Below are 15,969 nucleotides of genomic sequence, written 5' to 3' on the forward strand. Positions count from 1 at the left end.
CATTAACATTCGACTCTTTGTCTCTGTCGTTGTCGCGGTCGTCCTACTCCTTAAGGTCGCCCCGGTCGGTATATACTCGAGATCCTCGCGAGAGTTCCTCCTCCTCTTCCTCTTCCCTAGCCTCCTCTTCGGCTCCCCCCCCCCTCGGTTCCTCTTCTTCTTATTTCCCCAACCGGTCGACTTTTAGTAGCCCTCTGCTCGCCTCCCTCTCCCTCTCTCTGCCTCTTTCGCTCTTTACAACTCTTTTCCATCCCGCCTCTCTCTCTCTCTCTCTCCCTCCCTCCGGATCTTCTTCTTCTCGCTTCTCCACGCTTCGAACCGAACCTTTTTTCCACGCGCCAGCCGGATGGAGCTAAGAGAGTAAGAAACGGTGGACGAGGAGCAAAGAGCCATCGCAGGATATTCCTCGGTGATTTCGATGTAACCACCCCGTGCCCTCCTCCTTCTTAGACTCTTCCTTCTACGGCGTGTATATATATATATATATATTATTTCAATCCGTTTCTTTGAATCCAGGGAAGCGTGATCTCTGGGGATTATTCTATTTGTTCGAATGGTATATATCGGAATGTTCGGTCGAAAACACGATTTTTCACTCTTCTTGCTGCTAATTTATCCTTTTGAATTTATCCGATCGTGGTCGTTTCTTTTTTTCAACGATGAAGACATTTATCGAATAAATGCGCAACGCGGTAAAAAGGAAAAAAATCATTGCGTATGAGAGAATTCGAGCCGACCGGATGAAACTAAATGAGAAATGAATGAAAGTGCAATTCTCCACTTTTTTTCCACGCAGTGTTTCCACGTATGAATACCATACGCCATCCTATTTCTCCCGCAACGAGAAGACGTTCTTTTTCTCGACGATAGCGTCGTGATTTTCGCGACCCACGAGCCACGATGCTCGATTATCCTTTTTTTCGTCCTTTGTTTTCACTCCTCCCCGAGGTCGATTTTCGATATACACATATAGTTTCGCAGGGGACGGGGAATTCGAAAGGAGGACCCGTAAGGAGGAGGAGTGGGCCTGGAATCGGGGCAAAAAAGAGGGGGGGGGGGGGAGGGAGGCCGCGCGAGGAGTGCGAGTTTTTTAATTTTATGAGGGACGTTTATCTTATGATTATGTTGATAACTTCTCGGTAAGAGCTCGTAACGTAAATTGAACCTCTGACAAGAATTTCGTGAGTGAGTCAGAGGGAGCCAGCCACGACGGGTGGACCGAGCCAAGGTGAAAGCCTTGGGCCAAAGAAAAAAAAAAAAAAAAAAAAAAAACCTACTAACTGTAAATGCCCGAAAATCGATGGCATTAAAAGTAAATGGCCTTGCCTCGCTATTCGCTCCCTCCCTCCCTCCCTTTTCCTCCCTTCTAAATCGTATCGGCTTTGTCCCTTATTAAAAAAAAAAAAAAAAAAAAAAAAAAAAAAAAACGATCGTTTCGCATGGGTTCGTTCCTTGCTGCGAGATAAGTTTGGGTCGTGACACGAGGGACGAAGGAGGGGGAGAAACCGAGTCATAGAATCGCCTTTCTCTCATCCTACATCTCTCGTCGCTCGTCCGCGAGAGATTCTTCGGTTCGCCAGCCCGTGTATATAACTTGATAAACAAGTTTACTTGGAGAAGCCGGTATCTCGGTATATGTGTACTCTCGGTTACACTGGGTGTCCCGAGCAGACTGAATACTAATTGCTGAAATGTGAATTCTTCCGTACAGAATGTGAATTCGAGGCCACTCTCGAGTTATTCGAGAGGTACATCGCTCGCGACGAGATGTGTCTTTCTAGCCTCGAAAATTCGACTCGATCGAGTTATCGAGGGGATCGATGATGATGAGACGATAATGAGAAGACAAGATGCAATGTTTAAGATTCGTCGGGATATTAGGAAAAATTTTATCGAAAGTCCAGAGATTTTGATAAACGGGTATGTACTATGATAATAACTATTTTAATCTATCTTCATAAATCCTCTTTCGAATGTATGTATTAATACGCTTAATTTTTCGAAATGAGTTAATACATTTTCAATTTTAAACAGCCAAGAGTGTATAACTGGTAAATGAATCGAAGCATCCATGGAAACTCGTCGTCGTAAACGGATAAATTTCCAATTTAAATCGATATCGACGCGGATGATAAAAGCTATGTCTATCGTACGATTCTAACCTTTTTTCGAAAAGACTATTTCGATGTAAATAACGCGTGATCACCCGGTATATCGTTCGAATCCTGCTTATCCACCATTATTAGCTTCCTCGGGGGATTTAATTTTCCCGAACATCTCCAATCAGATACGTTCCCTCGGCAAAGTTTTAAAAAAAACTTTCTAGACGTTTTGACGCAGAGAGTCGTGCAATAAATTTTGCAACTGGATCGAATTCTTCTCTTCCCTTCTCTCTTTTTTTTCTCTCTCCCCTCCCTCCCCCGGATATCTGGTATCGCAGATTCGAAGTCCAGTAGTCGAGCGGCTACGATAAGAAGGCGCGAGAAGCGTGGAAAGAAAATAACGTCGAGTATGCAGGCACAACGCACGCCAGTCGAGATAGCAGGATGAGCTCCTCCTGCCTTCCTTCACCCTCTGCGCTGCGCCAAGGGATTAGCCCGTCCCTTTAAACGATTCACGAGCCTAAACGATCTTCCTAATATCCTGGTCACGACACGTTCGTTAGGTCTGTATTACGTCCTCTCCTCGTTCCTTTAAATCTACGATTCCTACGTATCCCACCATTAGAAGCCGATCCATCGAATTTTGTCGCTCGTCGACAAAACTAACGGCAATTCTTTTCTTGAGATCAGATCACGTGTTTAAAATGTTAAACGTCCAAAAATCTAGGTGCAATTTTGAAGAAAATAAGTTCTTCTATTATCAGAATTAATATCGGAATGATAATAAGAAGTCTGCAATTCTTGCAAAAATTACATCCATCATTAGAAGTCGATCCATCGAATTTTCGCTCGTCCATAAAATTAACGGCAATTCTTTTCTTGAGATCAAATCACGTGGACGCGTGTTTAAAATGCAAACGTCCAAAAATCTAGGTTTTGAAGAAAATAGGTTCTTCGAATTATCAGAATTGTAAAAATTACTTCCACTTCGTATATTTGTTTTAAATCTCAAAAGGATCTTCGTTCCTAACGTTCTCAGCGAGAATTATCACCGATTCGTGTTTGCTGAATGATATCATCGGGTTTATCTACTCTCACAACTCAGGGATCATTGATCCCGTAACACCGACGTTGCGGAAATTAAGAGGTCGGGTGTGATATCCCTCGGTTTCCCTCGCAAAACGCTATCTGGATAGCGGTCAGAAATCGAGGAGAGCCGAGTAATTTTGCTAATGTCCCGGTCACGACTCGCTCCTGAATCCTTGAAACGGGTTTCCAATCTGATCCCCGGGATCCTCGTCCCAGATTCGCATCGAGGAACGAATTCACCTCGGCTCTCCTATTACATTAACGACGTCTCACTCGTTCGGTGTTACGTTGATGAAAAATCAGATAGCATCTCTACTCTAGCGGGTTACCACCTCGAGAATTTCGCGTTTCGCTACAACTGCGATTCTACTTTCTTCTCTATTCGAGAAAGAAAAGAGATCGATCTTCCTCTCGTCCGTGAAATTCGCGTATACGATGAAAGTTGGGGCGGGGGTATCGATGGATCTGCGAACCTCGCCTCGCCCATAAATCCCGCCCGAGCCGATGACTCGCTATCTTTATCCGGCGACCATCCTCCACCCACACCCGAGTTTTAAACAATATCTCACTTCCCGTGCACCTTGTTCCGCGTAAATGTTTCGCCTTGTACGTACACGCACCGCCGGAATTTAGGGGTATGTAAAACGGGGCCTCGTGAGCAGGTCTCTTAAAAAAATGTCTTACTCCCTTGTTCCGGCGTGCAACCAGTTCGAGATGAATTCTTTGCTCGCAAGATCTTTCTTCTTCTTCTTCTTCTTCTTCTTCTTCTTCTCCTTTCCGTTCTTCTTCTTTTTCTCTCGATCGGATAAAAGTTGTTGCATAAATTGATCTTCTGGTAAGATTCACGTTTTACAATTCTTGTTGAATAATAACAACAACGAAAGAATGATATTCCAAACGATATTGGTTGTATTATCAAAGATATGGAATTGTAAATCTGGAGAAGTCCATCTTGCGAGATAAATCGTAGATCTCGTGAACTTTCTTAATCTCGGTCGTGCAGTAGCGGCTCGAGTATACCTTTGGCCAAGATCTTTAAAGGATCTAACGAGAAATCGATGATCCTACGTATCCACTCGTTCGTTCGTGGAAAAGGTCAGTTGAAAGTGATCAATGATCATTGCACGCGTGCTCGTTAAGTCTTCTAATTTCTTCCTCCCTTCCTTTTTTTCCACCTCTCCCTCCCCCACTCGCGTAATTTTCCATTTGCCGCCCGTTCGATGTTTCTCGGATGTGCAACAAATGTTAGCCGAGCGTTTCATTGGATTGGCTATTGCCAACGATTAAAGAGAGGTATAGAGAGATCGAATAAGTGGCAAGCACCCGCGTGTTCATTTATCTTTAATCGCACGGTTCATCTCATCCCGACACGACGGGTCGAGATGTATGCACCGCGTTATCGCGCTGGCCGACTTCTCTTTGCCTCCTCTCCACTCTTTCCAACCTCTTCTCAAGTTTTCCCGTCTTATTGCCACCTACGTAGCCACTGGATCTCCTCCAGAAATTCGTTCTATCCGCGTTGGTTTCGCAGTAAACCCGTTATTTTCGTTATATTCTGTATTGATCGAAACGAATAAGAGGAAGAGGAGAATCGAAACGACACTTAGATTTTCGAAATCCCAAATTCGAGCTAAAAAGTTTTGGTCCCAGAGAAAAGAAAAGGGATAATAAATTCACTGTATGTTCTCGAGTTAATAAGACACGGGAATGATGGCAGAGAGGATCTCTCTGATCAGAGCAGAAGAGGAACAAATTGGATTATAACTCTTGCTTCCTTTTTTTCTTTTTCTCGTCTCGATTCCGCGTGGACACACCCGAATACCTGTTTCGAGACAATAGGGGAAAAGTTGGCGACGATATCGTGACCGTTTCTCGAACGCCCACGGCTCCTTGATCGCGGCTCGTCGATCTAGCACATCTTTAGCTGCGTTATCGTCTTATTTATACCTGCGTTGCAGCTTTCACGTAATCAGCCTTGCACCGCCTTCCTCGTCTCCTTCTTTTTTTTTTTTTTTTTTTTTTCCCCGACTTAATCTCGTCTATTACGGTACACGCTCACTTTGAACAAGTACCTTTATTATCGGCCGTGTTTAACAGACATCCCTCTCTCGACTTCGCTCTCCGTTACACGCCAGATTTCAATATCAACCCGTGTAACTTGACTTGATGAAAAGAAAGAAAGAAAAGAAAGATATCTTACTCTTCCCCGTGCATCGGCAAATCTTCGTGTTCCTCGAAGGATTGGATTATCTAATTTCACGTTTGGAGAGACGTTTTTAAAAAATTGCTTGATCGATGATTCTAGATATTTATTTAAGAGGAAGAATCTTGGGATACGTGGTTGCAATTGTGAAATGGATATTAATTTTTTTCAAAATACAGAAAGAAATATATATTTGTTGAATGTTTAATAATTATTGCTCTATCAATCGAACTCCTGTCAATAATATCTCGTTACGAGAAATTCAATTCAATAAGCCGATTTCTTACCGATTTCTTCTTATAATCAAAATGATTTCTTGATCGTGCAAGATAATATTCGATCTATTCTCCCTGTGAATAATTCAAAAATTAATAAATATACACAGACCCTTCCCCTTTTATTTCGACGAAGAAAATATTCTTCTAACAATAGTTCTGACCAATCCTTCCTCGATACGAGAGAATATCTATCATTATTTTCGATAAGATCCGACAAAAAAGGTTTTCCAGAAACCTTGCCGACAATAATATGGAATATCATTTTTCGCGAGGGTCCACTTAATGGATCCGCAATATGTATCTCTGAGGTGGTGATTTCGAGGAAGTCATAAGCCTGCCGGTAATTTTCCGCGCATTATACTCTCTCGTTACACCCACGCGAGCAGATCAACGGTTCACCTCGGCCGTCTTTAGTTCACGACGTGAGCGAGCATTATCGCTTCTATATTACGTCCGTTGGATCCTTTCCCGTCCAACTTGCACCCCGTTTTATTCGTATTTTTCTCGTTCAAATAACGGAACAACAAAGAGAAGAAAAAGAGGGGTTCGTAATTTTTTGTGAGATTAAAAAAAAGAAAAATGTCGATAAACGTGAATTTTGAATCATTTCGATATTTTAATTCCCTGTTAATTATATATATACCGTATAATCTTTCATTTCTTGACGTTTCATTGTGGAAAATATCGTGGAAAAATAATATGGAACAAACGCTTATCCGATTATCTTGTTGGAATAGTTGGAAATTGATCTGTCCGAGTTTAATTTAAGAACACAAGAAGACGCGATACCCGCATCAGCAAGTATTGATTTATTAATGCAAATTATTTCCTTCCTATCTGTAATGTAATTATTCTTTATATTCGTTATAATCGATCTCAGATTAACGAGAGCTAATTCTACGTTTCAAAAGAGGGAGATAAAAAAAGGATGGGAAACATGTCGCGAAACATTTTATCGAGAGAGGATGAGAATTTTTAAAAACAATAATCTCGAACGCGACATGCGGCAGACGGAAGATTTATGCACGTCCCTTCGATGATGGAGCAATCATTTATTCTCCATATTAATTGATTATTCAGTTCCGATCGCGTACGAGAGATGATATATGACTCGGTACGATACCACAAGTTAAGAACAAGAAATCTACTAGTCGCGCGTGCATAAATTACCAACATTGATAACGAAACCCACGCATTTTCTTTAGATCTTGTTTTTTTTTCTTCGTTTGTACAGTGTCATGTAGTCGATGCCGGTATTTCGAACGGCTAAATAAGCGGGAAACGTTTCTTCACACTTTCAGCCAGGTAAGAAGATGTCTCCTCTCTCGCCAGACGATAACGAGATGAATGATATTCATGAATAATTCCGTGTTGAGTTCCGTGAACTCGAACAGAATATTCTTACTAATCGTCCAATATACTTTCTAAAGAACGATACATCGACATCGATCGTCGAAAGAAATTTCTTTTGCTACCAACGATCGTTTATCTTAAATAGATTTCTAAGTAAGTATAATCAATTTAGAATAAAAAAAAAAAAAAATGTAAATTTCTATAAATATTCCCACTTTTATTTTCCGACCTTTTAATTATATTCGATTAAATAAACTTTTTCTCAAAATGGATTTTGAGAATCCTGTGTTACATCCATCCACAATCGGTGTCCGACCAAATGACCAACATGGCGTGACCCAAACTCTCCAGAACTTTCCCCATACATACAGGGATCCCCTCCGCCGTTGAAATTTTATGTATCTTACGGTGGAACGGAGAGGGAAAAAGAGATATGCTTGAAAATCCATGTGGCCAAGGTATCCAGAAACGGCTGGGAAAGAATGTGGTTACCGGACGTGCAGGTTGCATCGGCCGGTGAAGAATTAGATGAAGACAGAGGTACCGTGATGCATCACGGTAGTCATCACGATTAGTCAAATAGGCGGGGACTTATTACAGATAAAGGTTTACAAGAGGGTAGGAACGAATGATGGGATGTGTGCATCGAACAGATAATAAGTATATCATAAGCATTATGATCGATTTGTAAAACCCTATTCGAGATTGATCCGCAATTAGGTGCACGAAAACATTTTACACTCGAGGAACGTGCCTCAAAATTTTCGAATACCGAAGTTAAAAGGAATCGTGCCTCGTTAATTCTCTTTAAAACGTATAATTGGAAACGTTAATTGGATTACACACGAGCGTGCATCATTAACGGAATGGCATAAACTTGTTTCTTTTTTTTTTTTTTCACATATTAAAATGATAATAGCCCATTAGAAGAGGAAAAAATTTTTAATTAAACGCCTGAGATAAGAAAAGAATAAAAATACCAAATCTTGATCAAGTAAGAATGATATTTTTTAATTGAGAGTATCCATTGATAAATTAAAGATATTATTTTTCTTTGTGATATATTGTGAGAAAATAATTTTAAAAAATGATAAATTTATTAGTGATCTTCTACTATCAAAACGGTAAATCAAATCTATATTGCTGTATATGGTTCGTGTCGCGACAAGTTACATTGCGGTTACATCATCCCCTGTCTTGAACAGTTTATTTTTTTGTCGAACATGTGTCGGAATATTCGAAAAGGCTAATCGAATTTAATGAATTTTTTAGAATAAGTAAAATCTTGATCGAAATATAGTTGCAAATACGAACACGATTTACGTTTCGTTGAAATAAAATTCACTATATTGATTATATTTAAAAGATGTTACTTTTGATGTCAGTAAAAAAAAAAAGTAAAAAATATGGCGGCAAGAGATTATAAGGTTAAAAGTAAAAAGAAAAAAAATGGACACTTACTTGTAAACCACCCGTTACATTCAAGAACGTTGATGTTCATAGCGTACCGAATGTACGTGAAAACGTGTAATTTTACGAACACACCGCTACTTCTCAAAGAAACTCGGTCTATACACCGTACGCATTAACTCGAAACAACACTTAAACATTAAATCGATTTCTCTCTGACCGCGCGCGTCTCACGATTCAACCATACGAATATTTAAACGAGCGCATTCACCACAACGTGTTTTCAGTCCTGGTCGACAGTCAGCTGGTGAAACGAAGTGGTGGAATCGGTCAGGGTTCGTCGAGAACAGAGTGGTCACAGTGTAGCTCGTGCCCCGGCAACATCGGCTTCGCCACTATTCTGTAGTTGCACATGTTCCTTGCTATTAAGGAGTCTTCACACTGATCACATCTCCGTATACGTCACTACGTCACCATCGACATAAAATAACGTTCGATTCAGCGTGATAACCTATAACACACAATTAACAACAAATAAGACATAATGATACGATTAACAAATAATTCATCTTAATTTATGGCATCTTATTAATGGTCAGTGAAAATAATTATTAAGCGTGTTCAGAATGAAGAATTGAAATTTACCATTGTTTTTACCGAATCTGTCATAACCAATATTTTCATTCTTTCCAAATGTTTGAATTATCTTCCACGATGTGTAACACATTTGATATATCTGTATAAATTTTGTGAAACTGAATAACAACTGTTCTCGACGATCAAAATACAAGATAAATTCGTGACACGCGGTAATCGTGACAGTTCGGTATGCGTGGACGCGAATTCTTGGCGCGCGACAAACAACGTAATGACCATCGATGTTAACGGCAACGTGCTTCTACTACCAAGAAAACGAAACTAATCGTCGCCACAGCCGACAGGACGTCTGTTCTCTTCTATTTTTACACCGAACACCGAACTCACATCACACACAATTCCTTTACACGTTGCGCGTAAAACTGGCATTCCAGGTCAAGCGTGCTTGTCGAATTTTGATTCGTCGAATTAACACGGGAGGGAGACAATGTCACTCTTTCGAATCAAAATTTTTAAATTTATAAATTTAGTTACATTACATTAAAAATTTATTTGAATTTTATAAATATTTTTTTCTTATTTTAGAATTTAAATAAATCTACTAAATACTACAAATATATTTATTTATAACATTATTTTTAAACTTTTCTTCTTTTGAAATATAGATCGTATTATACTATTTTAAAACTCTAATATTCGCACGTATCGATAAAATAATAAAATTATATTTTCAAAAAGGAAGATAAAAAAAAAGAATATCGAGAAAGATATCTCCATACAGAAACACGCTTTATCGATACAACGAATCGAAGAAAAAAGCGTTCTAAAGTTACCTCTGACCAGGCAACAGGTCCTTGCCGACCAATCGAACTCGAGAGTTCCTCGCCGTCTTTCGGCTCGATTCTCTAACTGATTTCGAGATCGATTTTGTCGACTTAAAAATGCGAATCCTTGCTGGAACCGAACGTTGGATCGAACATGCAAAAAACAATCTTGTACCTGTAATCGAGATGTACAAGATTCGTAATTTTTAGCGCAAAACGAACACCGTTCAATATACAGCCCGAAATCACGCGTTATATTAGGCCCGTAATAATTATTTATTATGTTTCCGGCCTTAAGAAGAGTACTTAGTTCGCGTAGTTGAGTGCGGGCGTAATAAGACTGCCTGCTGACGGCGGTAGCGCGGTTTGTGCCCGCAAGCGGCAGCAGCCAGGGAAGCCCCTCTACCATGGCACTCTCCTGCAACTCCTCCAAGCAAGCCAGCCAGCCATCCGTGCCGACTTGCCTACCAGGCCTCAGAGTGGGTCCCGGCACTACAGTTCCATCCTGAATCGAAATGGTTGCTTTGCTTTCCGTGCTTTGCGCGAATCACGCAAGACCCTTCGGGCACGCTTCGGGGGACCGAAAGGGGTCCCCACGTGCTGGATTTAGCCCGCGGCTGCACAGTCGATAAAGAAGTTTAAAATGTCATATCTGTCCTTTACAATAATACGCGATTAAAAGTCGCGATACACAGGACAAATACGAGATAGCAGCAGTTATATTGTGGCAGCTAATTAAACATTATACGTATTCAAATGCTCGTTTTATGATAAAATATCACATTGTATATACAATACAATAGTTTGAAGTAAGATTATAATTAAAGATAGCATAATCCAATCTTATTTTCTTTTTATGAAAATGGTGATCCAAGTTTCTTCAAATTTTTTAAAATTATCGGTTTCGTAATCAGAGCTTTTTTGATTGAATCTATCAACACACGTTGCTGATTATACGGAGGAAATGGCATTCCTTCGAGATTATATAAATATACGGTACCCTCTATATCCGCTACTGCAAGTTGGTTACCATTCGCCGTAAAATTAATCATAACAAATCTAGCGCTGCTAGGTGATATTGTCACTGAGGCAGGCTTGTATATTTTCCGTCTAATATCCCATATACAGATTTCATTGTTGACGATACTCGCTATGATCGTGGAATGAATTGGAGACCAAACTGCATATCGAACGCATGCCATCGTCGTAGACAATGTGATCAATGGATCTGTTAACCCTTCTGCCCAAATTCGAATACACCAGTCAGCCCCACAGGTTAAAAATATTTTTTTACAAAATGGAGAAAACATCATTGAATAAACTGGTCCATCATGCGCTAGAAAATTATCTATATATTGATATAAATAATTTGTTGAGCACTTATAAATACAACCTTCATCCGAGCCAATAAAATAGATAGTACTCAAAGTAGGATGCTTTTGTAATACTAATGCGCCAGGACTTCGACTGATGGATACACCAAAAAAATCACATTGTACAGTTCTCGTAACACCTGGCAATATTCCTTCTATTCGAAAAACTTTCATAATCGTCATCGAAGTAAAATCTTCGACGTATCGATAACAAAAAGTGCAACCATCCTGATTACACGTATAAATTTGTTCTTCGAAGTCATATTGTTCGTCACCTGGCCACCATTGAACTTGCCAGTGCGGAGAATTTGAAGGGCTATCTATATCCTTTTGACTTCGTCGTATAATATTGATGTCTGGTTTACTGACATCGATTACCAGGATTTCGCCATTATAGAAACCAACAGCGAGTAAATTTGGTCGATCACGACTCCAATCGAGATCTGATACCTGAGAATTGAAAACATATCGTCGAGCTGGATTGGCAGGATTTTTCGCAGACCAAAGAAAAACTAGGCCATTTTTAATTTCTGAATTATCTCGCGCTCCATATCCTACTGCTAAAATGTTTCTGTTAACGTAATTCCAACGCAAAGAAGCTATTGGTCTTCCCAAAGTTTGTTCAGAACTATAAGTCCAAAGAAGATTCAGATTATATGTAAATTCCAAATCAAGGCTACATGGATCTTGCTTGATTAAACCGGTAAAACGTTTTTGAGCATCAATGAAAATGTTGTGCGATATTATTCTCTCTATTATTCGCACAGCATTCCGGAAATTATCGCGTTGAAATATATATATCTGCTCTTCAAGAAGGGTAGGCATCTCGACTATTTCAGACTTTGGTAATTTAGATCTCAAATTCTATGAAAATAAAATTAGAAATAATTATTTTATGAATTTATAGACATTACTGTAGTTTTTATATGAATAAAATTAAAACATTTATGTGTTAAAAATTATTCAAACCTGCGCTTCTAGCATCTTTTGTATAGATTCCTTTCTATGTACTACAAATAAACCATTTTTTTCAAGTATCAATTCAGGTTGAGCATATGTATCATATATCACCCAATTATTTACGAACATTCCCTCATTTACACGTCTTTTTTCGCTAAAATATGTTCCTCGAGATCTCATAAGCATCTGTATAGTTTGAGTTTCAATCTCTACTAATTTCCTATGTGAACCAGGTCCAATTGTTTTGTATTCGTAATTCTCATTTTCTTTTTGAACTTTTATACCTTCCGGTGTATTTAAATCAGCTACGCGAGGAATTAATTCAAAAATAAAAAAGGTCTCTGTTTCTTTCAAACAGAGTTTTACAGTTTCAGGTCGAGTCAGAAAAATATTTGGATCGTCACTGAATGAGACAAAAAAATTTTTAAATTTCTATTTTTGTCTATTGATTGTTTTATTTTTAAATAAAATATAAATATTAACTTTTTGTGAACATATACTATATGTGTACAATTTATTTATCAATAAAACTTATATATACAAAATACTTATAATTTATTAATATCTTTAAATTGTAAATATGTTCCCAAAAAATTAATTATAATATAATACTAATACTGATTATTTAATAATTCATCTAACAATTATCTAATTAAAAATTTTTAAATTATCATATTCTTAAAATTACCTAGATAGATAAAATTGAGGAGGAGCTTCTTCTTTTTCATATATATATTCATCGATTTGAGTTGATAAAAAACTTTCAAATAACATATCTTCAGCTACTACAGTGCCAGTAGGAAGCGAGGATGTTCTGATAATTGTAGATGTACTTCTTATACCGGAAATGATAGATAGTTGTCCGATGCTGGCGATTTGAGACAATCCAATTGTTTCAAATGCAGTTATTTGCTTTTCATCGATTGAACTATAAACTGGATGGGTTAATAACTTTGGAGTAACATCAACGTCATCTTCTACTATACGATAATTTTGACGATTTTGTAAAATAACTGAGGTTAGGTTTTTGCCCGCAATCTTGCGCGTCTTTCCTGTTCCGCTGAGCTTGAATTTTGATGAAACTGGACTTTCAAATCTGCTACTATGACCCCTCGAGGGAAGATGTAAAGATTCTAATTCATCCGCTTTCATCCTAATAAAAATATTTTGGTCATAAACTTTTAATATATATATATATATTAATGCCTATTTATTGATGCCTATAAAAAAATGTTCACAAAAAAATATTAAAGAGATAATTTATATATTTTGATATTATATTATTATGTTGAAATAAAGTTTCAATTTCTTAACATTACTTTTCGTTTTTCATCTTAAATACTTTTATATTTTATATCTTAGTTATTACATCACTTCATCATGTTTCAAACGAGAATGTATTAAACGATACAATTGACTAATTCCATGGTGATATAGAAATCAATTTTAGGTATAGTTTCATTAATATTTTGGATTATTTATAAAAATTACCATATCAAATTATGATATGTAGTAATAAAAAATATATCCGAATATTTGATTGATTTTTATTTCTTTTATTAATGCATGATTGTACAATAAATGAGAGTTAAATATGTAGTTATTTAATTTATTAATATAAATTTTTTTCTTTTCTTTTTTATTACTTAATTATAAAAATACTATATATTTATGTGAATTATATAATATAATATTTATAATATTTTTATTGATGTAATAACTAAATAATTAACATGAAATAAAACAAAACTTAATTATAAATACCTATTTAAACTGTATCCACCACGTACTCTATTAAGACACTACGGAACTTGATCGAATTGTATTAAATGCACAGTCGATAAAAAGTAATCATACAATTGAGTAAGATACGGCGTTAATCAAGTGATGGGTTTAAATAAAATTTTTAAATTATAACACGATAATTATAATAGTCAACAAAATTATGTTTGAAAAAAAATAAAACGCGAATCGTTTGTGCGAACAATTGTCAGCCATAACATTACTGTAGATAAGCGCAGACGCACTGACGACAAATCTCTTACGTGTTATTTCGAACATCCGTTTCACGAAAAATCATGAAAATCATTTAATAGCACTTGCGCATTTGTGACTACGGTATACGTGATACATCAGATCATTTTGGAAACAGAGTTAAGTTAGCGGAAGAATATAAATAATTGCTGAGGGGGCTCCGCAGTCAAAAGACTAAAGTAAGTGACATGAATTGTGTCAGCAATGGCAGATGCAACTCCATTAGTATTTTGACGAGACCTACGATCTTTACTTGCCAAACACACCTAATGAACTTTGTTCATCGTGTAATTTTCGATTAATATTATCATCAAATATTATTCCGTATGTGACAATTTGATGTTTTCTGCAAGAAACATTTATTAATCTTATTTGTATTTTATCAACTTTTACAGTTCTATCGCGGACATATGACTTCCGATTTTGTTCATGGATACATAATACGTCAGAAAATGCTAATAGATTCAGAAAATACGACGTTAGAATGATTGTGAATGAAAATTGCACATTTATATGAACAATATTTGTGTTTAATTTTTATTATTATATGACATTTATATTAGATGTTAGTGTCGTTAGAGTGTGCTTATAAAGATTGTCAGTGACTTTTAGAATTGTTTTTCTTTCCTTACAATACTGTCGTCAATGTTAAGTGGTAAAAAAAAGTATAGCTTTGAACGTTGCCCTACGTCAATATAAATTAAATCAAATAGTTTTTATTTTTATTTCTTAAATTATATAAAAATTTAAAAAAATTTTGAACAATTAATCGGTAAATTTTTACGACAAATATTTTTTAAATTTTATCAATCGCATTTTCTTTAAGAGTTCTCTAATATGAGTACTACAAGGGAACAAGCTGGACCATCTAAACCATGGGATTCCACTGCAGAAGAGAAAGAAAAGGATAATCGAACATTTGAATGCAATATTTGTCTTGATACTGCAAAAAATGCAGTTATTAGTATGTGTGGTCATTTATTTTGGTAAGTTTATTATTAATGATATATTTATTATTAATAATGTATATTCATATGCATTATATTATAATAATAATAAACATACATTTTTATATATTATTTAGTTGGCCTTGTCTGCACCAATGGTTAGAGACACGTCCAACAAGGCAAATGTGTCCTGTCTGTAAAGCTGCAATTAGCAAAGATAAAGTTATTCCATTGTATGGACGTGGAGATACAAGGCATGAAGATCCAAGGTAAATTATATTTTTATTTTTATTTAAATTAAATGCATAATTATTTAATAATATATTTTAAAAATTATGTTTGTATTGATTCAGAAATAATGTTCCACCACGTCCTGCTGGGCAAAGAACAGAACCCGAAAATAATATTGGATTTTCTAGTTTTGGTTTTGGAGATGGTTCTTATATGTCATTTGGTATCGGGACATTTCCATTTGCATTCTTTACATCTACTTTTAATTTTGGAGAAACACGACCAAGTGCAGGTATTTTTTCATTATAAATTAATTTTATATATAATGCCATCTAATAAAATTGAATTTAACTATGCATTTTTATACAGCTGCTAGAGGAACACCACAATATGAAGAAGAACAATTTCTTTCAAAAGTATTTCTATGGGTGGCTTTGATATTTGTTTGTTGGCTCTTGATGGCGTAACATTTTGTTAAACCATATTATTTGCTCCGTATCTTGTAATTCTACACCACTTGCTGAATTGATTCATTACATTTTTATTAATACATCGATCTTTCCTCGTT

At 36.7% G+C, this 15,969-nt stretch overlaps 3 protein-coding genes across 7 annotated transcripts in view; 1 reads left to right on the forward strand and 2 right to left on the reverse strand.

Annotated features, from left to right (window-relative positions):
• Positions 1-8,946, reverse strand: part of LOC100870442 (uncharacterized) — a 68,254-nt gene extending 59,308 nt beyond the window's left edge. Inside the window, exon 1 of the mRNA XM_012493850.3 lies at positions 8,487-8,946. The gene's annotated coding sequence lies outside the window, so the exon portion shown is untranslated. The remainder of the gene's footprint in view (positions 1-8,486) is intronic.
• A 1,655-nt stretch (positions 8,947-10,601) lies between these two features.
• Positions 10,602-14,402, reverse strand: LOC100870323 (dynein axonemal intermediate chain 4). Of its 3 annotated transcripts, XM_086909422.1 has the most exons (5): positions 13,509-13,608; positions 12,878-13,342; positions 12,199-12,592; positions 11,250-12,093; positions 10,602-11,192 (listed from the first exon to the last, which is right to left on the reverse strand). In XM_086909422.1, the coding sequence occupies exons 1-5, from the start codon at positions 13,520-13,522 to the stop codon at positions 10,711-10,713; spliced, it is 2,199 nt and encodes a 732-aa protein (XP_086765548.1). In that variant the 5' UTR covers positions 13,523-13,608; the 3' UTR covers positions 10,602-10,710. The 3 variants fall into 3 exon arrangements, with proteins under 3 accessions (XP_086765548.1, XP_012349301.2, XP_086765547.1); XM_012493847.3 differs by lacking the exon at positions 13,509-13,608 and adding an exon at positions 13,954-14,402 and having other exon boundaries at positions 10,602-12,093; XM_086909421.1 differs by having other exon boundaries at positions 10,602-12,093.
• On the forward strand, positions 13,997-15,969 carry LOC100864893 (E3 ubiquitin-protein ligase RNF185). 3 transcript variants are annotated; one of them, XM_086909429.1, is made up of 5 exons: positions 13,997-14,402; positions 15,050-15,209; positions 15,308-15,439; positions 15,524-15,693; positions 15,771-15,969. In XM_086909429.1, the coding sequence occupies exons 2-5, from the start codon at positions 15,061-15,063 to the stop codon at positions 15,866-15,868; spliced, it is 549 nt and encodes a 182-aa protein (XP_086765555.1). In that variant the 5' UTR covers positions 13,997-14,402; positions 15,050-15,060; the 3' UTR covers positions 15,869-15,969. The 3 variants fall into 3 exon arrangements, with proteins under 3 accessions (XP_086765555.1, XP_003698767.1, XP_086765554.1); XM_003698719.4 differs by having other exon boundaries at positions 14,386-14,547; XM_086909428.1 differs by lacking the exon at positions 13,997-14,402 and adding an exon at positions 14,425-14,878.

The sequence above is a fragment of the Apis florea genome, unplaced genomic scaffold, assembly GCF_048593485.1.
Source record: "Apis florea isolate Af1SG1 unplaced genomic scaffold, ASM4859348v1 contig_3158_pilon, whole genome shotgun sequence".
Taxonomy (NCBI): domain Eukaryota; kingdom Metazoa; phylum Arthropoda; class Insecta; order Hymenoptera; family Apidae; genus Apis; species Apis florea.